The sequence below is a fragment of the Chiroxiphia lanceolata genome, chromosome 13 (assembly GCF_009829145.1).
Source record: "Chiroxiphia lanceolata isolate bChiLan1 chromosome 13, bChiLan1.pri, whole genome shotgun sequence".
Lineage (NCBI taxonomy): Eukaryota > Metazoa > Chordata > Aves > Passeriformes > Pipridae > Chiroxiphia > Chiroxiphia lanceolata.
The window spans coordinates 16,202,546-16,228,765 of record NC_045649.1 but is presented as its reverse complement, the minus strand read 5'-3'; the positions used below and the strand labels follow the sequence as shown (position 1 = coordinate 16,228,765).

At 37.0% G+C, this 26,220-nt stretch overlaps 1 protein-coding gene across 6 annotated transcripts in view; it reads right to left on the bottom strand.

Moving 5' to 3' along the window:
* The window catches only part of DPY19L3 (dpy-19 like C-mannosyltransferase 3), a 33,962-nt gene extending 10,324 nt beyond the window's left edge, over positions 1-23,638 (bottom strand). For 2 of the 6 annotated variants that reach the window (XR_004359462.1, XM_032701165.1), the window contains exons 1-17: positions 23,535-23,638; positions 22,311-22,453; positions 20,722-20,855; positions 14,169-14,259; positions 13,193-13,314; positions 12,842-12,987; positions 11,040-11,163; positions 10,447-10,581; positions 9,412-9,543; positions 8,276-8,377; positions 7,716-7,789; positions 7,315-7,473; positions 5,859-5,981; positions 5,385-5,496; positions 4,799-4,855; positions 947-1,029; positions 236-313 (exon numbers count right to left, since the gene is read on the bottom strand). Coding sequence is in view for 4 of the 6 variants with exons in the window: in XM_032701165.1 (XP_032557056.1) it covers positions 236-313; positions 947-1,029; positions 4,799-4,855; positions 5,385-5,496; positions 5,859-5,981; positions 7,315-7,473; positions 7,716-7,789; positions 8,276-8,377; positions 9,412-9,543; positions 10,447-10,581; positions 11,040-11,163; positions 12,842-12,987; positions 13,193-13,314; positions 14,169-14,259; positions 20,722-20,855; positions 22,311-22,413 (1,775 nt within the window). In the remaining 2 variants the exon portion in view is untranslated. Of the gene's footprint in view, positions 1-235; positions 314-946; positions 1,030-4,798; positions 4,856-5,384; positions 5,497-5,858; positions 5,982-7,314; positions 7,474-7,715; positions 7,790-8,275; positions 8,378-9,411; positions 9,544-10,446; positions 10,582-11,039; positions 11,164-12,841; positions 12,988-13,192; positions 13,315-14,168; positions 14,260-20,097; positions 20,148-20,721; positions 20,856-22,310; positions 22,454-23,534 lie in introns of those variants that run through there. The other 4 variants (XR_004359463.1, XM_032701162.1, XM_032701161.1 and 1 more) reach the window with 4 other exon arrangements.
* Between the last annotated feature and the right edge of the window lie 2,582 nt (positions 23,639-26,220).

The window sequence follows — 26,220 nt, the reverse complement described above, 5'->3', positions numbered from 1 at the left end:
GAAATACTCCAAACAGTTGTTTATAATTATTATTATGTTAAATTCAGATTTCAGAATGTTTTCCTCCAGAATATGAAACTGACTTTCTTTTTAAAAAATCACTGTCAGAGTTCCAAATAAATACAAGTCTCAGGAATCTCCCTGTTAAGAACTTAGCCTGAAAGTTTTCAGTGGTTGCTGCATGTTAATAGAGAACATACCCCTTGAATTCACAGCCCTCCAGGGAACATCCTACCTGGCCTCTTTTCTCAGCCCTTCCACATGCAGTACTACAAACTGTTTGCACCTTCCTGTGCAAATACCTTCCTGTGCTCTGTGAGAAAGCAGAAGTGATGAGGGGGGGTTGGAATGATAAATTCCTGAAAAAGACTTTGCACCTATGCTTAGCTGCGACAAGTTCAAGTTCAATTACAAATATTTTGTTTGCAGTTTAGAAGGCTTGTTGGGATTAATACTAACAAATATAAACAATTTATATTGTTTTAAAGCTCAAGAAACAGACTGCAGAGTACAAATTTTCCAGTCCTACCATTGTACATCCATGCTTTTTACCATTATAAAGTTGAGAAGGACACCAAGTTGGGGGGACAAAATTAAATCGATTTCACTGTAAAGGTCTATTAATGTACAGAGGTAGCTAAATATGATGAAAGAAGCTTGACATATCCCAATTTACCTTCTTTGGCTGGGAAAACTATGTGTACTTATGGGAGTAAATGGAATCAGATGGTTCCCTGAGGCACATGAAACACAGCAGTGATACTAAACCAGAGTGGTCTGGAGGGCTCTGATATCCCAACCTCTTGGTATCCCACTCACCCTAACTATCTCCACGGGTCACCAGAGTTCACTGATGAGCTGTGACAAATAAGGGAGAACACTATAACTAAGAACATTAGATCTACACAAATAGCATTTAACTTAAATAGAGAAAAAATCCTCTTACTTAATCCAGTTCATCAGCTCCACAGTGTCTGGGTCATAGAATTCTCTCAGCTCTGATAGTTCATCCATTATTCCTGGCCAGAACTATAATGGAAACAAAATAGAACAAACTCAAGACAGAATGAACAAAACGAGTTCTGGATGCTGAAACATATTATTTCCCCTTAGCTGGCAACTGATCCAACCAAAAGACTATCAGGGTAAAACATTTCAAAATTTACTGCAGACAAAGAATACGTAAATCGAATCTGGAGCAGAGAAAAAATGATTGAAACTGATTCTGTAAAGCTTAACCCTCCCCCCAAAAAAGCTAAGGGAACAAAGATTTATTTAAGGGTTTCTTGTTTAAGCTAGTGAATAGTCAAGGGAAGAAGGGAGCATTAAGGGAGATAATGACAGTGCTAATGACAGATTGCTGTGCTTCAGTCTTTACTACAGAGGATGTTACAGTGAAACCTATTCCAAACCTGCTTTCTTTAGATAGTACGGATTGCTGGCTTGAAAACTGAAATGCTACAAGAAAAACTGTTAAGAAAACCCACCTGATAATCTAAAAAGCCATAAATCATCCAATTTATATAATGCTTATCCAAGCGTTCAGTGGTGCTGCTGAGCTCCTTTGCAAAAACATGCGTTCTTTCACTACAACTGTAATTATGCAGGAGGACTGGGGAGCAGGAGATACAATTGGGCCAATTTAGATACTTCTTAGTTTAACTGTTTACCTGATACATTTACATTTGTTCAAGTAGTACTGGCTGGTAGATTGAGAAACAACCAATATAGTTATGGCAGCATCACAACTCTGCAGCTTTGGCAAGTATGGAAGCACTATCACAGTCATATTTCTGCTTTTCAGAAGCTCTCTCAAGAGATTAGTAAATAAACTAAGCTGTTGTGAAATGAGACTGTAGAGTCTCATAATGGATCAAAATTTCTTCTCTCCATTACTAAACTAGCCTGGATACCTAAACATTCTGAGAGCTTGGATCCTTCAGGGTGGACACAGGAAATGAGCCTGGGACACTGCCCTCCACTGAGTGCTGGGGCTATTATGTGGCATTCGCTCATCTGTAGAGGTTTTACAAGTCACAGTGTCACACTACTGCAATTATTGAGTGAGTACAAGCAGGTTTCACTGGAGGAAAATTTTGGTAGTGAGGCTTGCTATCACTGAATTGAAAAAGAGACTTTTGTGCTGGCCAAAAACCTGGAGGTGCTCAACAGTCCACTGATGACTGTGGGAGTTCAGTACTTCTCAGATACAAGGACACTTATTTTGAATTTTAAAAGTATATTAACTCTTTGGCCTCTGAATGTAAGTGAAAAGCATTCTTTATAGCGACTGCATTCTTTATAGCTACTGTTGGCCTAAGAATGAAAATTAAGAACTCCTTAGAAAAAAATCATTAGATACTAAGAATAGAAATAAACATGACACTTTCTTTTGTCATTTCTTCTACAGACTTTAGGTTTGAAGGATAAATACATACAGGACACACAGGGAGTTGTTCAGTACAGCCAGGGACTGCTCCGACCATGGGCATATGTTGCACTATGTGCTACAATAAATGTATGTGTCTGGAGCAAAAAGACTCAGCCATGATGAAGATAAAAATGCAGTTAGAGATATTACATGAATGGATAGTTTACTAGCAAAGAGAAATCAAGATTATTTGGCAAACCCTGGAATTAGAATGCTGAAACTCAGGTGCTAACCTTAAGTACCAACAATTTATTTAGGAATGACTGGCATACAAACACAAATTGATGAGTATTACTGTGAAGTTAAATACAACGCAGATAAAGCTGAATTATATGAATAATACTTGGTACTGCATCATATGTGTTGTGTTATCTACAGCACAGCTAAAGGATGCATAGGAAATATTTCAGCATTTTCACTTTATCTAGAAGATGTTCACGCTGTGTTAATGAAGAACATATGTAAACAGAAACACTGATGTCTTATAGGTGTCAAAACATGCTGTACCTGAAATCTGAAAGATAGGTGGAATTACAGCTGCATTTTTATCTTCATAAATTATTGTTCAAGTGATGTATTTGGGACTGTGGTAACCACATGCCTCAAAAGAGGCTTTATTATCTTATTTGGGATTAGGTTAATAATCCCATAAAACTCCTATTGTGAGGAACAGCACTAAAGTATAGTTCTTCTGAGAAATGTAACCATAACAAGTAGTGAAACACAGAACTGCCCCATTAGTAATTCCAGAAAACTAGTCATGATGACCAGTTAATTTTGTGGTGTACATTGAAACTGCTCCTGCAATCTGAGCACTCAGTGTGTGAACAGATAAATTCTTGTTTGGAAAGGAGAAAGATAATTAAGTCTCTGTCACAAAAATCTCCTTTCCCTGTTTATAAAGTTTTAAAGAGAGAATATATAAACACATTCTCACAGAAGAAATGGATACTTTCCGAATCTCTCTGTAAGAATTTTTATTCTGACCATTTACAGGGAACCTGTGACAGGTTTTGCCCACCAGGCTTCTCATGAACTCTTTCAGCTTTGCAGAGAAGACACACAAAAATATCCACACCCCTGGCAGCTGAGCTGCAAGAACTGACTTAGGACAAAAAAACAAGTGATGAATTTCTCATTCCCACTGAGAACTTTGAAAAACAGTGTTTTTCATGTCCATAAAAATTACTTCCTTTATTTAGAAGAAACACAAAAATTACGCTTCTCAGGCAGACTGAGCACAACTAATGACTGACCTAAAGCCTATGAAATCAGTGATTTCTGTTGACTTCTGAATTGAATCTGACAGGATTCAGGAACTTCACATCTGCTCATGAAGAGTGGGAGAAAAATTATTTCTAGTTAGCTGTCACATTGGACTATCAGAATGTCATGCTCTTGGTATCCCCCATGTCAAAAGAAATGGCATTATTTCTGTCATATTCATAGATGATGAAAATGGTAAATGACTTCCCAGTGGGAAAATAAAAGTCCTAAAGAGTTTTCTAGGAGAATAATAAGACAATTTAAATGGAAAACAGTATTTTTTGACTTTTTGTTTCAGTTTGAAAGGGGGAAACTGGAGTGAGGTCTATTAGCAGTTTTCTTGACTCTTATGCTTTACACTACTGACTTTCTAACTTTAATAATGAAATTAATCTTGAGTTTCTCTGAAGGGAATTATTATTTAACAGAAATATTCTCATCTCAGACTACTTATTGCAGAAACAATTGCTCCATCGAAGTAGCATCTGATTTTCTTGTCCTTGTGAACACAGATTAAAAAAATGGTTTGCCCATTACATCAATGTTCTAAATCTCACTGCTATGACAGACTGACAGACTGATAACCTTGTACATGTTATTAATTTAAATATTTTTTATGTATTTACATTTAAGCATTTGACAATAATATTTTGTTGCTTGGCCAGAGAGGTACTTGAACACTTAACAATTCTATACTTTAAAACATATGAGGCACAACAGTATAAAATATTATGATTACTTTTCTTCCTGCAATGAATCATTACACAATTTAACAATCTGCATATTATCCATAACTTAATTAAACACCAGAACAACTCCCATTTCCATAAAATTATGCATTTAAGTAACACCTGCTGACTTACATATATACAATTAGACAAACATTTGTATCCACAAACAACTACTCTGGATCAAATAAGCCCAACTGATCTTTTACACACAATTCCATACACATAAAGGTACTTGCACTTCAGGTAGTCTATCCCCATTCAGTTACAAATCTTGCATGTAGTAACTAATAAAACAACATCCTTTCATGAGAAAAGGAAATTCCACGTAACTTAAAAAAATGCCAAAACACTGAGAAAAAAATTTTCTTACCTTATATGAAATGTACAGTAACGTAATTATTGGTATAGAATATTTAAGCACCTGTGCCTAAGAGAAATTGAAAAAAATATTGGTTATTCTGATGATACATTTATTTGAATAGATTTAATTTTTAATGTATTGATATGTAAAATACTTAACATGTAGTGGAATTTAGAGTTTGAATTTTAAGACCATATTTTGATTTTGTTTTCACGTAAAACCCTAATTACAGACCCATCCCAAGTGATGGACTGATATCTATGTATTTAAATCTATATTCTACAAAGTGGAAAACACTGTCATTCAATATAATTGACTGCAAAGGTCTTCTCAAACTGCTGAGGATTTCTTAATATGGTGGCTTTTTTAGTAAAATTGTGGTTATTTTTCATAGCCACATCTATATTGCCATCTAGTGTATTCAAATGGAATTGTTTAATACAGAAACCAGTAGAAAATACATTTTACTTACTAAATTTATACAAATGTACATCAGAGATATCCAGTTAAAGAGAACTACAAACAGTATTCAGCTGTGAGCCTTGATTTGGTTTAGATATGGACCAAACCCCATTGGATGAAATGCTGTAAGTACCCTCTGGGATGTGTAGAGATGGACACACTTCAGGATAAGTTTCCAAACTTCTGTGCTGCACAGGCCAAAGGATGCAAACACACACATGTGGGATGTCCAGAGGTACTTCATTCTGCAAAAACACAAGGTTTTCATGAGCATCTGGAGCTCTGCTAAAGCTGCTTGATGAGGGCAGTCAATGTCCAGAGAAGTTCTGAAGACAATTTTCTTGGACTTTCAGGACTCTGAAATAACTGAGTACAAGACTGACTTGGCACTTTGCGATGTGCTCTTGAGAACATATCTGTTCCCAAACTCCCAAACACTCTTTTTGGCAGAATTCTGGGAAATGCTTCAGTGTACAAGTATAAACACACCAGGGAGAGAAAGAAGGTTCATGATCCTACAAGTTTGTGGTCAACATATTTTACACTCTTATAAAAATACACTCAATCATCTAAACAAGCCCCAAGTAGAATTTAAAAGAATATATACCTCATTGTGCTTAATGCCAGACATCCAAAAAGAACTGTGTGAACTAAGCTGTAAGCAGCATCAGGCTTCAGTGTTATTGTGCACTCTTCCATCTTTTCCATTAACTTGACTTGATTGGAACCACTAATTAAAGAAAGAAACAGTGTTATATTAAGTTCTTGAACATATTTCATATCATTATCTGCATTTTAAAAATCATTGAATCCTTCTGATGCTAGACAGCAATACTACTGCTATCAGTCCACAAGCTTCTATTGTATCTATGATATCATTAAGCCTGATACCACCAACTTGATGTAGCAGCAAGTATTTCTTTTCATGTCTAGATTTTTGGAAATGCAGTGAGTTTAAATGAGCTGGATTAGAGTGAGATAAAACTGTTTACAGAAAGGCAAGCTTGGCTTCTTGCTTGAAGTAGCTACTCCCATGAGGTTCACAGGGCTTAGATGAGAGTGAAGAATTTAACTGTGATTTGTGGGGTTGTGCTGGCATATCTGGATGCTAATAAAGCCACAGATTGGAAGTAGATTTAGAGCAAATCAGTTTTGAAAGGACTGGTTGTTGCTTGAGGTGGCTGGTCTTGTGAATGTATGTGGAAGGCCCATTAAAGGAAAAAAAATATGCTTAAATGTGTGAGGTCTTCCCCTGTTCTTTTCAGGCAGGGGATAACTGAGATAACTGGAAAGTGTTAAAAGTTAGGGTGATGTTTGTGATTACATCTAGGATTACAGAAAATAAGAGCAGCAGAGTATTTTCTTTGTTTTTAAAATTTAAAATTGGTGCAGAAAGTTTTTTAAGAGGCTGGTTGAATAGTACCAAAATGATTTACAGATGACTCACTTCACAACTGTCACAAAATAGTTTCAGAATGTCTTAGATACTTGCCCTCTCTTTCTGCCACCTCCTCCCTTTCTCTTTTACCCTGTCTTCCCTAAAATCTATGATGACTGGCATTAGTTACATGACGCTCCTTGAATTTTTGCTTAATCAAGTTTTATATCCTCCCTTCTAACTGCAGCCCAGATTGTACCTATAAAACTGAGAGGTCTATAATGAACCATTTACCTTTTTTTGTTTTAATAGCAATTCTGTCTAATTTTTCTTCCAGTGTTCTCTAAATACCTCAGAATCCTACAGATCAGCTGTGGGAACTGCCAGCAGTGATGCACAGCTGGGAGTGCTTTACACCTTTCTCCTGCTTCCCCTCCCAAACCCAACCAACCCTACACATACTGCAAAACCCTAACAGCAATCCAAAGAGCTTGAAGGGAAGTTTACACTTTTAGCTTTAATAGGATGTTACTGTTCTGCCTGATCTCTCTATCAGACATCCTACTGTTTCCTCAGTACCTGTGGAAGTAATACTGGTAGCTGCTGTATTCAACTGTCAGTTCCTGAGCCATTTGAAGATGAGAAAATTGATAAAAACGTGAATTATCTTAAAGTTGTACATTACCTGAGGTTCCTAAAGGCAACAATTACAGCTGCCACTGCCATAAGGAAGAGAACAAATACGTAAACGTAAAAAAGTAACGTATCCGAGAGTCTTGAAAAGGTGTTTAATGGTAATAAACCAAAAGCTTCTTCACAAAGATACAGGTTGGCATCAAAATCTCTAAAGAAGAGAGAATAATCCTTGTCAACAGGTATGGCGTAATTTGATGTCAAAAAGGATCAAAGTTTGCTTTTCTCACAAGAAATTATAAAGCTGCAGTTGTGCAGATTATTGTAAGGGAAAATATGACACAAACATGAGGTACAAATTCATGATTTATCACACTGATTTTAAATGAGAACAACCTGCAGGCTTCCATTAATGAAGACAAAGAAAAAAGCAGATTTGCAGGTAAATCATACCTTGTTGCTCCAAATCCAAATTTTGCTTTCAGAAATTTGAATATATGTTCATCTGACTCAAGATTAAGAATTTTCTATAGAGTAGGGAAAAAGAAAGGAAATTATATTTTAAGTATCAAAAATGTCACACAGGTAAACAGGGTTTTTTCATCATTTAAATGAAACTGTAGAGCACCACAGGCTTACTGAGAAGGGTGCTTTGCAATCGAATAAGCATTCAGATTTAACTGCATTCACTGAAAAGTAAATTCAATGAAAAACTATGCAAATGCTCAGCAGTATCAGAATGCAATATAAATCTACACTTATAAAATTATAAAATTATAAAATTACAGGTGAGCTTCAAGTTAAAACCAATTATTTGGTGCTAATTTATGAGGTTTTCAAATCCATATATCAAAAAGATTAGCAAAACAATATTTAATTTCTAGAATGCAGTCTCTGAAATGCAGTGAAATCTCACTGCAATTTTTATTTAATGACATCACTATAGATGGTTAACAAATAGCTTTTAACATCATACATTTTGCAACTTTCTACATAAAAAAATATTTACTTACCTTGATGAATTTATTTATCAGGAGAGTCAAGCACAAGACTAACAGAACATGAAGGATAAGTTTCCCAAGCCTATTAAGCAAGCCACCCTTTTTTAGATTTTTCTAAAAAGAAGAAAATATTAGAATTTCAGTACTTTTTTTGTATATACTTGGAACAAAAGCATCACAGGCTATTTGAAACAGCTGGTCTGCTAGGCCTGATCAGGATCTAATTATATTAGCTTGGTGTAAGCAAAAATGTATACAAATATATAAAGATATATTTCTTCCACAAAACCGAAGGGACAACATCACAAAAGCTCCCCAGGCTCTTGACGTGGCAGAGTTTTGGAAGAAGTCAACCAACCTTCCTTTGGTAGTGGCCTATTATATTTATACAATTAATTTCCTTAATTTCAACAGTATCACGTGCCTTTTGAAATACCTCTTCATTAGATCTTCCACCTAAACATGGCAAAAGGGTCTTCTGGCTCTAACTGTCAGCTGAAAGGATTTTGAGCAATTTTCCAGTTAAAAGCTCCAGATCCAGATGAGCTGCTCACAGGCAACTGGGAATAGGCACAGACATTGTCTTAACCATAAAAAATACGGTCTTGATTTTAGGTGGTCAGAAATGAGAGACAACAGGAATGGCCCTGTAAGATCACACACTCTGGTCAGAGACTGTTGTTGATGTCAGCATCAGAAAAAAGAGAACTGTCAGTGCAGTAAAAACTCGAGTCTTTGAAAGAAAAGAGATTTCAGCAGGCTGAATTCAACATGTGCCCAGTTCTCCCAGAATATTTGTTGGAGGCAGATCCATAAATTCAAGCCAAGTCCTGCTGAAACAGGTGTAAAGTCCATTTATGCAATTTTTTGCAGGATCCAAACTGCTGCTTGCACAATCATGAATGTTAATAGCAATCACAGAATTATGGTGTCTGATGTGCTTGGTTATGCTGCAGTTACTGTAATTGAAGTCATTATTTGATCAGGCAATGTTTTTGCTGCTTTACACTACATAATTCCTCTAATTAGTATTAGTAATTGAAAGTTATAATGCATAAAAATTACTCATTTACATATATACATATCTATATATATACAGATACCTATCCACTCTTTATTTAGTACCACAAAAATATTTCAGTACCTACCTGGATTGTTCTTGCTACCAAGACAGAAGCATTAAAACTTATAAGTAATGATCCAAGAATCATAGAATTAAAGAACTGTAGGACACAGACAAGCAGTAATCCACAAATCTGAATGATATAGAGCCACGTAACCTGGAACAATAAAGAGATTTTTATGTCTACAAAACCTAACAGTCATAGTTGCTCTTCTATGAATATGTTTTATAATTTATTTCAACGTCTATTATTTTTGCAAAAAATGCATCATATTGCACTAAATCATCCTATTTAAAGCCATTACTACATCCTCTTTATATTTATGTCCTGAACTAGTGAGGTTAATATTTTATGCCCATGTTGTAACTAAGGAAGCCTGATCCTATAATCAAGCAGATACAAATAAGTAATTGCAGCATGAGGAAATCATTAATTACTTAATATACTTTGGAAGATGCTTTGTAGTTTCTCTAGTCAAAGAAGTGTTTCTGTAGCCTCTGATGTCTCTATGACTCAACAGTTATGGCTCAGTGCAGTTCAGCAATCAAACATCACCTTTTTTAATAATAGTTCAGTATAGTCCTTTTTGAGCTATGCTAAACTATTGTTCAGCTGAATGCAAACACTGAACTGTTGGTTTTCTCATACAGGGGTACCAAACCACACATTTTACCTGACATAAAGATCAGTCTTGCATTAGAGCAGTGGTGTAAATCAGCGTCAAAGAGCCCAACAAACTCCAACAGTTTTAAGTAGCACTTTTTGAAAACTAATATGGAATAAGAGTGGTGTGGTCAGTCAGTTTTGGCAGAATTCAGGATGAAGCTGGTAATTTGCCAACTTTTAATGTAGCTGATTTGTCACATTAACTGTTAACTTCAGCTTACATTTGCAGAGAAGAGTTTATTAATTTTTACACTCACAGTATAAAATCACAATGCACAGTGTATAATCTGTATTACTCTGGGTATCCAGGCCACTAGTTAGTAAAATACCTCCAAAACTTAGTTTTATGACAGTAAATACACAAAAATTGGTTATTTCCGAACATAAAGTTACCTTTGCTGTGGGCAGCATGTCCAAGCAGTCCAGTATGAATAATGCCAATGCTTGTATCAGCATCATGAACTGGTTAAATTGCCAAGTCAGGCTAAAGAGAAACGTTGCTATGAATACAGCCATAAGTGTTAGTCTCTGGAAGGAGGGAGTGAGGTTTTATTTAATTTTATAGTTTCCTTCACTAAAACACAAAACAAACAAAAACCCCAGCAAACCCGACCAAAACCCACCTTAATTTGGTTTTATTTCAAATCTACTTTTAAAACATTACTATGAGTTTTATAACTGCAATAACTGTTTGGAGGACAAGGAACATTTATTAGAGTTATGAATTCTTGATTTATGCCTGTGTTTTATCCCTGTAACACCACTTGCAAGAAAACAGTGAGACCTCAACCAGTTTCAGCCCCTAGATTAACATGCAATATGTGTTTTACTGTGCTATAAATAGCAGTTACTTGATCAAATCGAGGCGTAATGACTTAACAACTGTTTGTCAAAGAAACTGCATCACCCATTTGCTTTTATTCTTGCAGATCAGGACAGTTTTCTGTGACTAATTTTACTGTGTCATACTTGTCAGAAATACTCACTTCTTGAACAGGCTGTAAATGAGTTCTGAGTAGGTATGTGATGGCTGCTATCTGAACAGCAAAGAATGGTAGTGCCCAGTTCTCTCTTAAAGGAATGGTGAATTCTACCCTTGTGGTATCTACCCTGCAGAAAACAAAGAGTTTCAGAAATTTAAAATAAAGAAAACACCAGCTCAGTGACAGAGAAGTTGCAATGACAGGCATCTTTGTGGTATTTAAACTACTTATTTATAAAAAGGCAGCCTCTACAGTCTAGTCCCTTCAGCATGCCCGGCTCTGAAAAAAATCATTATGAAGATTCTGTCAGTTATCCATTGCTTCTGTACCTCAAATATTGTACTTTAGCATCACTTACTGTCAAAAAAATATACTACGAATTAAAAATTAATTAAGAAGAACAGCTTGGGTAAATTTAAAAATGGAAAAACAAACCCCGAACTAAGAACACTCCCAAAATCCAGCTCATGGATTTTCACACCACAGGTAATTTCACTTCATTTTTTGGTTTGCAAACACACATGTAATAATATAAACAGGTATCAGTTTCTTCACTGTGGTCCCAATGCACTGAATTTGAATACAGCTAAACTGGTTAAGAGCTTCTGGTCATTTTTGGTAACTTCTGAACACAAACAGGATGTGAAGTTAGTAAAAGTTCCCCAAAGAGCATTTATTTACAAAACCTGAATTAAAGGTTAAAAAAAAACCTAATCCTTTTTTTTTCTTGTGTTGAGAAAATGTTTGCTAAAAAGGAAAGTAAGCAAGACATCTGAGACATGCTTAGCTGGATGAAAGAAGTGTTTAAATGGAGTTACTCAGTAGCCTCAGATGTGCTTTATCTGGACAGAAAGTCTTTATCCAAATCAGTTCCATGTATTTATTCTACTTGTGTAAAGGATAACAAGCTTTCCTTGTTCATGGATTATTAGAAAGATGGATAAAACAAATTTGCTCCAAATATTCTGTAAATGGCAAAGATGACCTCATCAAAGAAACATGTGAAATACTGTACACTGAATTTATTTTTTAATTACTTTTATATTTGGAGAAAGAAACATTTTTCCCCTGTACACCTACAATTATTCTGTAATGGACGTGCTTGCAGATAAACTTCTTCAGAGCTACTGATTAACATATCAAACAATTTTGGTAGAACCAACACTGTACTTTTATTTTCTTGATTAATTTACAGATAACAGCCCATGTCACCAGTCTTAGCTTCATGCCAGCAGCTTATTTCTGGCACAAAGCCAGTTCTTAAGTTTTTATCTCCAAAGAATTCTTCAAGGGATAAAGCACTAGAACAGCTCGAGTACCATCTTTTTTTTCCTGTGAGGTTTATTGAAGGAGATGTTTACAGGAATCAGGGAAGAGAGAAGCTGAACTTCTGATGAGCTGAGGCTGCTGAAGGAATCCCTGGAGGTTGGGTGTGGGGCAGTGAGGAGAGACCTGAAGGGCAATACCTGCAGATGTGTGCAACACCTAAGAGCTCCTAGGCTGGAGAAGACAGGGCACATCATCTGGAGGTCCAGACACATCTGAAAGATGCAGTCCACTTTCAGAGACCAATTTCAGCCAAAATTTTCTTTTCAAACTTCATGAAAGTTTAAAAACCCAGTCTGCAATTGTCAGCTCATTTCTGATTATTTTCTAATACGCATTTTTTCCATTTTCTGGCTTATAAGAGAGAGGCCTTATAGTTTCATTTTTTTTGTCCAATTAATCATGCAGTTAAAGCTTTAATGCCTTACCTTTGAAATGAGGTACAATTTTAGAAAGAGTGAATGTTTAATCTCACTTACCTGTTTGTAATATACCAGCAAGCTGCCAACAACCCTGAAAGCCATGTTCCACTAAGAAGCCAGCTTGTTACATACAGAGCAATGACATAAACTGCCTGAAGTCCAAACAAAGTGTAGATATAAAAATAAACAGGCTCTAGGTATTGCTGTAAAACACAAGAATACTGATGTTGACATTAAAACACTCATGAGGGGGCGGAATTATACTTAGTATGAATTAGGTTTTGCTTTTACAAATTAAAAAGGTATCAGGAATATTTCTAATTGGAAAATAACTACAAAGGGGAGCTTTGATTCACTGTGAAATCTTCATAATGCACTTACAATCTAAAGCCATAAATAAATGCCTACCTGAATTGGAAGAATCCTATACAGAATGCTGAGAAACACCTCCTGGTAAACATTCATTCTTTCAAGTATGTTAATTGTCCTCACAGATTCAGTTTTATTGTCATATACTAAACCATGTAAACCTTAATGATAAAGAGAAATTGAAATAGGAGATTGTCATTTTCCTCCTCCATCTTCATTTGAACAGTGAATAACTTTTTCAAAGGTATTTTAGGATCTCTCATCAGAAACTGCAAACTTTGAGTCAATGATTCAGAACACATCACCTCTGAATCAACACGACCTTCTGAGGTCTTCAGCTTCCCCACTTCAAATGTGACTCACAGTGCTAATTCAAGTACTACATATTTAGTAGTGTATAACACATTTATTTTTATACTTCCATCCCCAGCATAGAATGTGTGGTACTGGATCTTGAGAACTTTCTTGTTCCTACTTTGAGCACAAGTGAAGTTAATATTGACAAATGTGTAGTATAACCAAAATTACTAGGGACCAACAGTTAACTATCTAGAAAACATGAGACTGTCCCAGAAAGCCCCATCACTGTATGATTTCCTTGGAAGCTGTTCATTGTGTCACTTACTGTCCAAGCATACAAGCAAAAAACCATTGTCCCTTCCCACAAATAGCCAATAGTTCAAATTAAACAAGAGAAGAATAAAAATGAAGGTAGTATACCGAATAAACCAGCAAGGCTGAAACCTCAACAGGTATGAAAACTGTCCCTCAAAGTGACTGCCTCCATCAGGATGTGAAGGGGTGGCACAGAAACCAATGTATCATTGTGAAATTTATTATGTCCATAGCTTAGTGGCTCCCTGGCATATGAACAGAATAAATCTGTTTCCAGTACAATTGTTACACTATCTCACAGTTATGGTATTCCTTGTTCTTGGTTGTATTTGAAAAAAACCCAAATCTAGAATAGTCAGCTGGCAACACCAAGCAAAACTTACTTTACAGTTTACAATACCTTGCTGTATGGAAGCAGCCTGAATCATCTGTTTGTAGTAGGAATAATAAAGTCCACATTCAGTCCTGAATGAAATTTCTCTTTCCACTTCCTGCAAGTGAAAGTTCAACAGTAAATTCACTTTCCATTTGCTTTTCACAGTCATATGAAGCTGCCTTCAACTTAAATTCTTGCTGCACCAGGGAAATTCACCTACACAGAAGCTTTGGGTTTGGGCATTCTGTGCAACTTACTTCAACTAAAGGTAAAATACATGGAAAATTAGGGTGAGAGGCAAAGGACTGGGGTATAAATGACTCTGTTAACTGGGGAACTATGTATGGCTTTTGTGATTCTGATATGCTGCTTGGAAAGATTCTGGATATCCTAATTTTTTTGTAATATTAAATGTTTAGATAGGTGCAGTGGCCAACAGCTGGACTTCAAAGCTGCATATGCTTGCTCAGTGCATTTAACCTTTTGTTCCAGATGTAGTTATCCCATAGTGTTCCATGGCTTTGCCAGCTCAAGGCTCAATTAATCCAGTGTGCTATACTGGGGCTGCACCAAAATGCCAAGGATATTTCAGCTGGCAGAGGATGCTGCTGCCCACTTGCTCAGTGCTGGTTCTTGCAGGAAGCCAGCTGTCATCACTCTCATTCTTAAATTACAGGTTAAAGGAAAAAGGACTCTTGACTGGGCTTTAGGTCTAAGTGAACTTGTTATTTTTAATTTCAAAATGTTCAAATCATCTAAACCAGGTACACTTCAAACTATGCCTCTTTCTTGGCTGATGTGGCAGCAGATGGAGCCCAGTGAGATCTGAAAGCTCTTTACTTTGGAATTCACTTCCTTTTGTCAACTCATTAGTTGTGAAGACCCAGTGAAACTCAGCAAATCCACAGCCTTGGGCAACCACATTTAAACGAAGTAAGACTGCATGAACAACCAATCTGAAGGCATCCTATACAAAAGGGTTCTATTATTAGCGATCTTTTTAGTAGTTTATATAAAAACATCCCAGCAAACATATAAGCAGTAGGTTAGAAAGCATTTATATCCAGTTAGAAAAAGCTTATATTGAGATGTGAAAATCCAATTAAATTCCTCTATGTGGTGTAGGCAAGTCATTAAGAAATTTATGTGAGATTTCTAAAAATAATCTTATTAATTCATCATTCTTTACAAAAGGACATTTCTGAAGTAACAAAAAGTTACTGTTTTCAGAGACTTTTATGAATGCCACTCTGGTTAATGCAACCTTGCAAAGAACCCCAAGACTTTCATCTTTCTTATACAGTCCCATCTCTTTTGCTGGAACAGAATCAATACTATTTCAGAGCTAATACAAAGCTGGGTAAAAAATCATGTTCCTCTCTTCTTTGCTGCCTAGTACAGAATCTTATCTCAAAAAATGTGTTTTATTGAAGTCAACTGTTGACAAACCAGTATTACTTCTGGTCTGAGAAAAGTCAACAGATAAAACCACAACTGATTCAATTTAAGTTGACAATTAAACTCTCCAGCTGCCCTAGGACACACAAGTCATCATCATACCAGCAGAAGGAACTGACATTGGCACCAAATAACCAAAAGCCACACACTCAGCAAGATGAGAATGCTGGATTTTGAACAAGTTCTAAAGTCATCACTACTACAATGTTTTCTAATACCAAAAAGTGGCTGACTCCAAGTGTCCATAAAAAAAAAAAAAAGCAAAAAAAAAGGAATGTTAACATTTGGAATTTATTAAGGAGAGAGAGGAGTCACAGAGGGGGATCTAATTAGCAAAAATGCATTCAAACATGATTAATTTGTAATCCTGGCACCAGCTGTATTCAACCAAATGCTATACTTTATGAGACAAACACTAGTGAGTTTTACATCTGTTTCATGCTAAGATAACATCTGTTTTATTCACCCACAATACTTTTCCAGTTCTACAGCAATTTATACTTTTCCTTGTATTCCACGTCAATAAAAACATACAGACTTATGGGTAAGCATTGTAAGAGCACACACTTATCTTTCTGTATATTCACTTAGTGAGGTTTTAACAAAGAAGTTATCACTCTTCCAAGGAAAAAAAAAGACCACTGTCCTCCAGAACACACACGGAGTTACATATTATTCCAATTTATGCAATTGTATCTTTATAATATTAAACACAGCAAAATACAAAGGACTTTCATGTGCAGTGCAGAATTCTACAGCTTAGCTTAAAGAAATCATTCAGAATGCTGAGCAAGCAGCCAAAGTCTGACTTGAGTATAAATAATAAATAAAGAGCATAAATAAGGTTCCAATTACTTTTCTTTTTTGGCATAGCTAAAGCAAAATTTTTGTAATTGAAACTGTTTTTTAGTTGCTCAATTTAAGACCAGGAAGATTTGAAAATTGTCTGTACAGGTGGGAAGTCAACCTAGACAGCTGCTGTCAGTGTTCCCAGTTGAGAACACGCCTTCAGCAAAGGTATTTAATCCTTGGACATGGTCTCCTGGCTGGTTAAGCCCCAACCCATCTGTTAAGATGTCATATTTCTACTCAGATCAGACTTATGATCCAGAGTAAAAGTACCCATAACAACTCAACAGGTACTTCTGTGGAAAAGTACCACCAAAGTTCTGGGCTGCCCTTCTCCTTACACATTCACTTTGTACAGTTCTAATTAGTTGGCCTCCTGTTTCCCCACCTTTTTTCCACAGAATCATGGAATGGTCTGGGTTGGAAGGAACCTTAAAGCTCATCTCTTTCCACCCCCTGCCATGGGCAGGGACACCTTCCACTATCCCAGGTTGCTCCAAGCCCCGTCCAACCTGGCTTTGGACACTTCCAGGGATGGGGCAGCCACAGCTTCTCTGGGCACCCATCTTTGTTTTGCATTCAAAATGTAAAAATATAAGCACTTCAGAGACTAAATCCCAAGATTCTTTTCCTGCATGTCTGAAAGATTTAAAATTTTGTATTTTTACATCTGACTTCTTGGAAGCAGCCATTTTGTTAAAGGGAGATTCAATAATAGTAGTTTAAATGCTTACTCATCAGGGATGAAGAACAAATGAATGCTCTGAAGTTTATCTGTTTGTTTTAGAGTATTAATTTGCTCTGTGGCCTTGGCTCATTCCTGCTCAAAGTTTCTTCAGGATTTGTGTTTGAACAAGCAATGCAACAGATGATGGGAGAGGTGGCCCCCCATTTTGTTATTTTCATAGCAGATTCTGCTCCAGAAGATACTAAACTGGAGGAACAGTCACTAAACTGCTATTGAAAATCACTGAAAATAGGCAAGCCACTTCAGATATTGTATGCCAGAACATTTTAAGAAAACTGAGAAAGGATTTTTGGATAAGAAATCTGTTTTGACTTCCACCATCATAAACAGAAATCTTTGTTGGTTTAACATTTCCGAGAACGGATTCAAACTTTTTTCTTCAAAATTGTTTGGTCAAGATAAGTGATTATAACCTGTGATATTCATCATATATATAAGTGATTATTTCCTGCTGATAGGGGACAGAAACACAACTTCTGAGTGTGTGACATGGTATGCTGCATTGTCTTCTGGTTTTTTTTCTTTTTGTCATTCTTTCAGGAAGGCTTGAAATAAGGCAAAAAAAGAGCAGCAATGGTGTACCTCCTTCATAGCATAAACCACCCCTCAAGATGTGCACTTTCAGTTTTCCTGGTAAGAAAACGATTTTACATCTTTCTCCAATGACCATGGCAAGTTGATAATAGCAGTGTATTTATTAGCAAATAAGAACAAGACTCTCACACACTGCAGCAGCTGAAATCAAGGCACTGTTGAAAGCCATATTCAAAACAGAGCAAAACATTCAAAACAGAGCAAAACAGTTTAACCACTACCAAACAGTTTTTCTGGTTGGGTGAACCATTGCTGAAAGACACCCAAAACTGAACTGGCTTTGGATGAACTGCAACTGAAATTACAGAAAGGCAATCACTGCAAGTGTGCCTGCAAGTTCTGGCTTTAATGACTTAGGAGTTAAGAATCATGACTTTACATAATGAACTCTTTTTACTTCCAGTTTTTAGGGTTGAGTACAATTGGCAAACTATATGATTTTGTAAGTATGCAACTGTGGTGTTCATGTATTAATAGGGTCCTCAGAACAAAAATTTCACCTTTTATACCTAAATAGTGTATGTAAAAACATCTGCCTAGTGCAAAACTGCCAGATAAACACCGCAGACCTTCTTCTACTGCTGTATAAAGAGAGGAGTAAAAGAAAAGATGGCAAAACAAGTCTCCTGCTACATCTCACTGTGTTAATTTAGTCACCACACAGACCCTTTTGGGTATGAATTCTTATTATCTGACTAATTGTAGCCTATTGAAAGGAATATAGTTCATGGGGTAATATATTGTTACATAGTTTTTGTATCAGCTTTCGGTAACACAAATCCCCAAATTTGCACTGTTTACAGCCAATTCAGTGTGACTGAAGTTACTAGTTTAAAATGCATGCAAAAAGGAAGTGATTTAGAATTTATTTTCTTTTCTGTGTTTCAGAGCAGTGGTGAAGCACTGCCATGTTTCATAGGCAGGGGGGTTAATGAAACACTGAACGTGCATTAGTAATGCATCCATTTATTCTGTATGTTATGTTTAATCAAAATGTAATGAAACAAAATCACCTCTGCACTAAGCAAGGCATGCAGTAACTGTGGGCCAAGGATTAGACTACAGTCCTCCCTTCTGAGAATTTGGGCTGGGGTATGAACTTAAACAAAACTTACTCTTTCCAAGCTTTTAGAAAGTTCAGTTAATACATGCAAAACTATATCTTCTGACCAAGCAGTAAAATGTTAGAGAAAAAAAAGCAAATTTTCCATTTATTTTCCATGTAATTTTTGAGGGTCTCAGATTGTTCCACAGTATAGTTTATTCATGTCATTACTAGTATATAGTATGTGCTGTAATTACAAGATTAGCCAATTCAGAAGTGCTGGGAAAATATACAAACTCCTAGAGAGATTACACTGTCCACTCACACTCAGAGGTACAGAGGTGTCTATACACTGTTTTACAGATGCTGGGATGAGCCTTCCTATCCCAGCTTTGCAGGGAATTTTACAGACTCCTCATATGAAGTCTTCTTGTCCCATACTACTCATAAACCAATACTAGGTTTAAAATTAGCACTGTAGCCACGTGCATTCTCTGGTGGAGAAGGGACACTGTGAGACCAGAGAGTATCTGCATCTCTTTCTTCTTTAACCTGCTGGTAGATGAACTTAATGCTTTTATAATCTTTCCATCAAATTGGCTGAAACTGCTCATGTTCCAATGTTACTTGTTATCAATCAACTCCAATCAACTCCATGGGATGAAATGAGAGCTACAGAGACAGAATCCAGATTAAAAATAATTAGAGGGTGTTACTTCAGTTTTGATATCTAATGGCTAGAATTCTAGTGTACTTAAAATGAAAACAAAATGAAATTAGTGGGGACAACTTAATAACAACTACAGAATTGCTTATCTCAGTGAACTTTGTGCTCCTTGGATTAGTTTCACAGAATAAGAACACTGTATCTGTTACGTCCACACATTGCCACAAATCCATGTCTGTTTGTACTTCAAAATGTATAACACCTTGAAATTATTCAATCAGTGCTTATGGAAGCAAAAGGCAAACCTAAGATGTGCCTTCAATATATTGTATACCATCTATCTATATATTCCAAGAAAGATGAAGGTGGTTTACAAAATGTCTTATATGTTTAATACAACAGCAGTTGTTTAAGTAAGTGCGAATTATTTTTATAAGGGGAATATAAATGTTTCTGGGAGAGAAAAAATGTTTAGCATAGGAAAGACATATTGCAATGCAATTATTCCAGTTCAATAGGTGTACTCGTTGAATAACATAATACACAGACCTGGTAGAGCGAATTTCAGGATTCTGAAAGGAAAATGACTCACCTGTTCTTTTCTCTGGTTAAATTTAGCTATGGGTACAGCAGCATTATTTTCTGTGCAATGATTATAGGAAAAAACTAGTCAGTCCTAGACCTTGGGAATGTTTGGTTTTACACTGGTGAAAGCCTGAAATTATGTTTTGAGGCTTGCACATTTAGGATAACATTATATAAAATTAGTATTGGCTAGTAAAAGACTGTCCTTAAACTGTATTACAATATCACAGTATAAATACAATTAAAGATCAATCTGCCAGGATTTTGCATATTGTTTATTTTAACTGTTTTTATGTTGGTTTTTTTTTTATTTTGGACTGCTTTGGATAAAAGAAAGATGGCTGCAGAGAAACATAGAGCAGAATGCTAAAATTCTATTCTAGATAAAGATCGATGGTTGGAAGAACTGTAGCTACAACTCAGACAGGAGCTGTGTAGCAACATTTTTAGAGAAAAATTGGGGACAGGTATTTATAGAACTGATGAAGTACTGAAAAAATGGTGGGAAGGAGAGCACAGCTTTTTTTAAATTGAATTTTTCAAAATGAAATGTTCTACCTTTTTGAGCAAGTTACAAGACAAATACATAAAGAAATAAAATTTCAATTAACACTCATATTAATGCTGTTACCTTAATATTGGAAAACCACAGGTCATTTTCATGCAGGGTAGCAACATAAACAGAAGTAAGAAGTCCAAGAGAGATGGCAACAATTCCACCAACAGTTACTGAGAGTATGTTCCATAGCTTTCCACCTGTATGATCTTGGAAGAAAAACAACTCAGTCTGTAACTGTGAAACACATAAATGAACCTAAAGGAATTTTGGAAAGTCATTTAGACATTGCCTATCCTAGTACAGTTTACATTCTGCAGGTAACAGGACACTTGGTTTTAACACATCTTTATGGAGATGCGTTATTTACTTTCTCATACAGCAAACTCAGAGGATTTTATTTACGTGCAAAGTGAAATAAAAGGTGCCTTAATTGGTAAAATGTAGCTACAATTTAGGAACACCATGATCCTATACAAGTTTAGATCAGTGCCATACCAAATTTGTAATTCTAAATTGAAATATCCTCCAGGAGAACATTTTTAATTCAAGCAATACAGGATGACACTTAGAACACAAAGTGAGAAATTAACATCTCCTTCACATGTCATAAAATGGCTCCCTGTTTTTGGGGTTTGCTTGTTTTTTTGTAAAAAACAGCACTGAAGGTTCCGAAGTCTCACTAAATACCCACAAAGAGACTGAACAGCAGCCAAAGCAGCCTTTGATAATGGTGTCCTGCTTTGAATTGCAGATGGCCTCCTGCTGACACTGGAATAAGATTAGGGATGGACTCATAGGAAAGAAAGGTTGTGTTTCTAGGTAGCTCAAGCCATTTATTATACACTTACATTCCTGGGTTTTAGTTTGTCGAGGTTTTCTTTTTTTTTTTTTTTTAAGTTCACGTAAGGTTTAATAAGGATTTAGTGATCTGGAATTTTATCTCTGAAATGGCTATTTCATACTCTGTGTGACATCTCCATAACAAGGTCCAGCTCTGCAATTCCATGGAACTGAGGGCTGGGCTGGATGAGAACTAGGATCACTTTCCCTTTGTGTATTTACCTTAAGTGTGTTTGTGTGGAAACAAACATGTAACTTTCCTTTCCTCTGCCCAAACTGCATATATAGAAACATCCCTTAAAGTAACTTAAACAAACAAAGAAAAAACCAACAAACTTTGTCAGCTCTAAAGCTATAATTCCATACAAAAATATTGCCAGAATTTCTTTACTTAAACAGACCCTGGAATTCAGACACTTAACATCTGTCTTTTAAATCTAACTACCTAGTGTCCTATAAATTAAAAAGCAAAAGTTTGCAGGTAAATTCAGATTTTATGTGCAATCTGCTTGTACTTAAGCACATCTCATCAGTTGTCTTCAAATCCTTTTAGGTTATCAATGATTTGAACTGGGATTCTTTTAAGAAGCTATGATGACACATAAAGTCTGAATTTGTTCTCACCAATTTACATCAGGATAATAAAAGAGATGACATTGACAGGAATCTGCACATCCTCTGTCTAATCCAATTGATTCTGGTGATATTTAAGTATGACAATGCATTGGATACATACCTAGTTCAAACCTGTGCTTAGGACAGGTATCAAAAGCTAAACATTACTAAAAACTCATAAAGTTACAATCCTTTTTGTTACGCACCAGATGAAATTTTCCCATCAGGCTTCACATTTGTCTCCTCTGAAGGCTGATCTTCAGCTGCTTCTGTGCCTTTTCCAACCCTCCTCTGTCTCACGGTTGTCATGATGTCAGTCACTTTAATTCATTATTCTTCAGCCTGACTCCTAAATGGACACATACAAGCAATGCATCTTCCTACCCAAACATTCACTTAACACTGTATGAAATATGTGAAAACAGAACCACATCTTACTGACATCACAGACTCTGACTTAGAGAATTCTGCTGTACTGAAGCATATCTTACAAAAATGCAAGTCTTTTTTTATAATCTGTACAACTCAGAGAGCAAATGAAAGTAATGCAAACGTTTGTAATGACCTAAGGTTCAAAATTTTACACACTCGTGAACAGGCTTTCGGAATGATTATTATTTTGACTGTCCTCACTTTTAGCCCTTGACTCAAAACACACTCAAGGTTCCCCTTTTTTAAAAAAGTGTAGGCCTTTCAAAGAAAAATTAGTCCTTTCTGGGTATTTTAGTCGTGTGTTTAAAACAGGAACCCCGTTTTTTAAATCCCGGCTTCCAGGAAATCCCAAAAAAGGGGGGGGCATAGGATACCAGGGGAGCACGTGTTATAAAAAAACAGGAGACAGCATTAAAAAAAATCCTTGATGTTTCATGCTGCTAAAGCACCACAGAATTTTTGAACATTACAAGAAAGACAAAAAGCGCAGGCAGTCATTCCCCTGTCAACTCCCAGGTGCTCTCAGGGATGCTCCATACATCGGACTGCTCCATCCTGCCACTCCACACCTGGAAATCAGCGACATTCCACCCTGCAAACACCCGCTCCGTCCCCAGCCAGCGGCAGCTGGTGTTTGTGTCACCGCTGGTGTAACTGGGCTGGTAACCACGGAACTTCGTTCAAAGCTTTAGCAGCGGATTAGCTTTGGAAAACACCTGGGAAAACACGGCGGGAGGGGGACGGGGGGGGGAACTATGCGAGCGTGTATCTAAGCTGGTTTGAAACAGCTGTTTCGTAGAACACCTGACAATTAATTAACTAATAAAGGCGAGATGCTCATCCGCACCCCTCCTCGGCCGGGTCTCCCCACGCTCCGCCCCAGCCCAGGTGAGCCGTGCCCGGGGGGACCGGAGCGGGGCCGGGCCCGGCCGCTCCCCGCGGCCTCCGCGGCCCAGGGCGGCTCCTCCCGCCGCCTCCCCCGAACCCCGCGCCGGTACCTGCGGGGGCTCCGCGGCCGCTGCTCCCGCTCCCGCCGGCGCTGCTGCTGCGGGACCGCCCGGGCCCCGCGGCGGGCAGGGAAGGGGAAGGCGAAGGGAAGGGAAAGGGCGGGCGCGGCGCCAAGCGCTCGGCCCTGCCGGGCGGGGCGGCCGCGGGGCGGGCACAGCCCCGTCACAGCGCTGGCCCTGCCCGCCCCGACACGGGTTCATTCCAGCGCTGCTTTGAATTGCCGAGGCGGGATGGCGGCGGAAATCCGGCCGGGAACGGGGCGCTGGGAGCCGGGAGCGGGATGCGCTCCCCGCCGAGGGGCGTGATGTCTCACCCCGCGGGGAGAGCCTGTGCTAAAATAGGGCCCTAGAATTTGCTTGTGGTATTTTAATTTTACCCCCCCCCCCCAATTTCCCCCCATGTATATAGTATCACGTGTACTTGATTTTCAAATTGAAATTAGAATCCTAAAGAGGCGCTCCTGGTATTTAACTCGTTGTACGCTCTATTGTGTGTCTTGATTAATTGCACCATAAACATTTAAGGGAGGGGAGGAAAGACCTTTTGTAGTAGGAAGGTAGTGGCAGCACAAACATTTGTTCTACTTAACGGGTACAACCTACCCTTGCAATATGTTTTTCCTGTAAATGTTGCTTGTAGTGTCTTCAAAAAACATTCCCCATTAACTCATAACCAGATCCTATCACAGAAAGCTGATTTCCCAACAATCCATGCAACTTCTGTGCATCAGACAGGGATAGAGCTCGCTTCTTCAGGATAGTATTAGTTGATTTTTCTATCACCATTTTACAGTACTGCAGTACTGAGTTGTTGTTTTTTTTTTCTTTTGCATTCCACAACCTTGGTTGAGTGAAAAAGTCGTCGAGCAAAAAGAGGCATGAAACTCATAGGAAGCATACTCAGAGAGACCAAGAAAACTGTAAGTAGTAATCGTCCTGGTGATTCAGAGCTTTTTGTGAGTATTTGCTTTGCACATTAGAACACAAAACATTAGAATGTTTTATAAGTATTTTAGAACAAACAGGATGGTTTTCTTACTTCCTCTGATAAAGCTATCAAAATAGTTAAAAATTCTACTATAAATCAATTTACAGCAAACAGACCAGCTATACTTGGTTTTTATTTATTCATTTAGAACAATAAGGCAGGTGGTACATTTGTGGGAAATGCTTAACTTGGAATGTGAGAACTAAAGAATTATGAGCTTCACCATGGGCATAAGATTTCCCTTCTTTTTATCACTAATAGCATCACTGCCACATCATACATATCAGGTGTTTGTTAAAATGAACATATTTTATAGAGACAAGCAATTTTACAGTGTAAAAAAAGAAAAAACACCTCGAACGTCTGTAGGGTTTTGTGTAAAGGAGGTCAGATAATGTACTTAAATTTCTAAGAAAGGGAATGCTGTGGAAGGTATTTCCTTGAATGGAAATTCTCCTTATCTGCTACTTGTAAAGAGGCCAATGAAAAGTAAATTCTACATGGAACAAAAAGTTGCAGAGTTGGTTAGAAAACATAATCGGTGAAGAGCTTTAGAAATCCATGAGAAGGGGGGAGTTGTCTTAATTCTATGGTGTTTTGTGACACTGTGCATGGATGTAATGATTTTTACGTGATAAGTTACTATGGTCAGCTGGAGAAGTTTTCCATTTTGTGAAAATAATTGCACAAGACCAGCAGTACAAATCCCACTGACGTTCCTTAACTAATAACACAATCTACACTGCAAAACAGCACTATTAGGCTGAAAAGTTTGTGTTATAGAAAAGCATTGGACAGCCTTACATAGTTGTTAATGTATCTAAGAGTAAATGCTACTTTTTAAGTCATTTTACAGTAACTAATCAGCTATCACCTTCCTTTTGAAATACTAACACCTATTGTTCAAGTTTCAAAGAGCAGAAGATTAGATAGTTAGGAAAATAAAAAATGCATTTTTCCTCAATTCTGTATATTTTAACAAGTCATTTCCTGTTGCAATAAGCGTTTGAGTGCAGCACTAGAAAAAAATGGTGTTATTTATATTCTTACTGAAACAATGTATTGGGCAACATGTTCGTTGATAGAAATTTAATGTTTCAAGTTGTGAAGAGAGAAGAGAGTTCAAGGAGAACTAAAGAGCTTCCAGATTGATATTAGTATCTGACAACTGTATTATAAAATGTAAATTAAAATTCATCAAACTGCAGCACGCAATCAGTAATACTGATTATTATTATATCATTACAGTATTGTTATAGTACTGTTGTAATGCTGGCTTTTTACTTGCCAAAACAGCAAAAGGATATTTAACAATATTCTGTTTGCTCATTCTGTTCCAATTAGATCAAAGTAGCAAAGGCTTCATGTTAGTACCTGGTTCCCCATAATCTCAGCAAATAACATCTACAAACCATAGCATACAGGGAATGAATGAAACTTTAAATTCAATTTCTTTATACTATTTAAATTTGTTTTCTCTTGGCTTGTCACATTCAATACTGTAGAAAGAGCTACTGTGAAACACAAGTCTCAAATTCTGCCCAAGTAAATTTTGAGTCTAAACCTGCAGTGTTTTTAGTTGCTGTTCAGCAGCCACGTGGTGTGTGGCAAACACACCACATTTCTAGGTTCTTTTTTTCCAACTTTTACAGTTAGTCAGGGTCTTGAAGTTTTGCTTTTGGGTAAGAG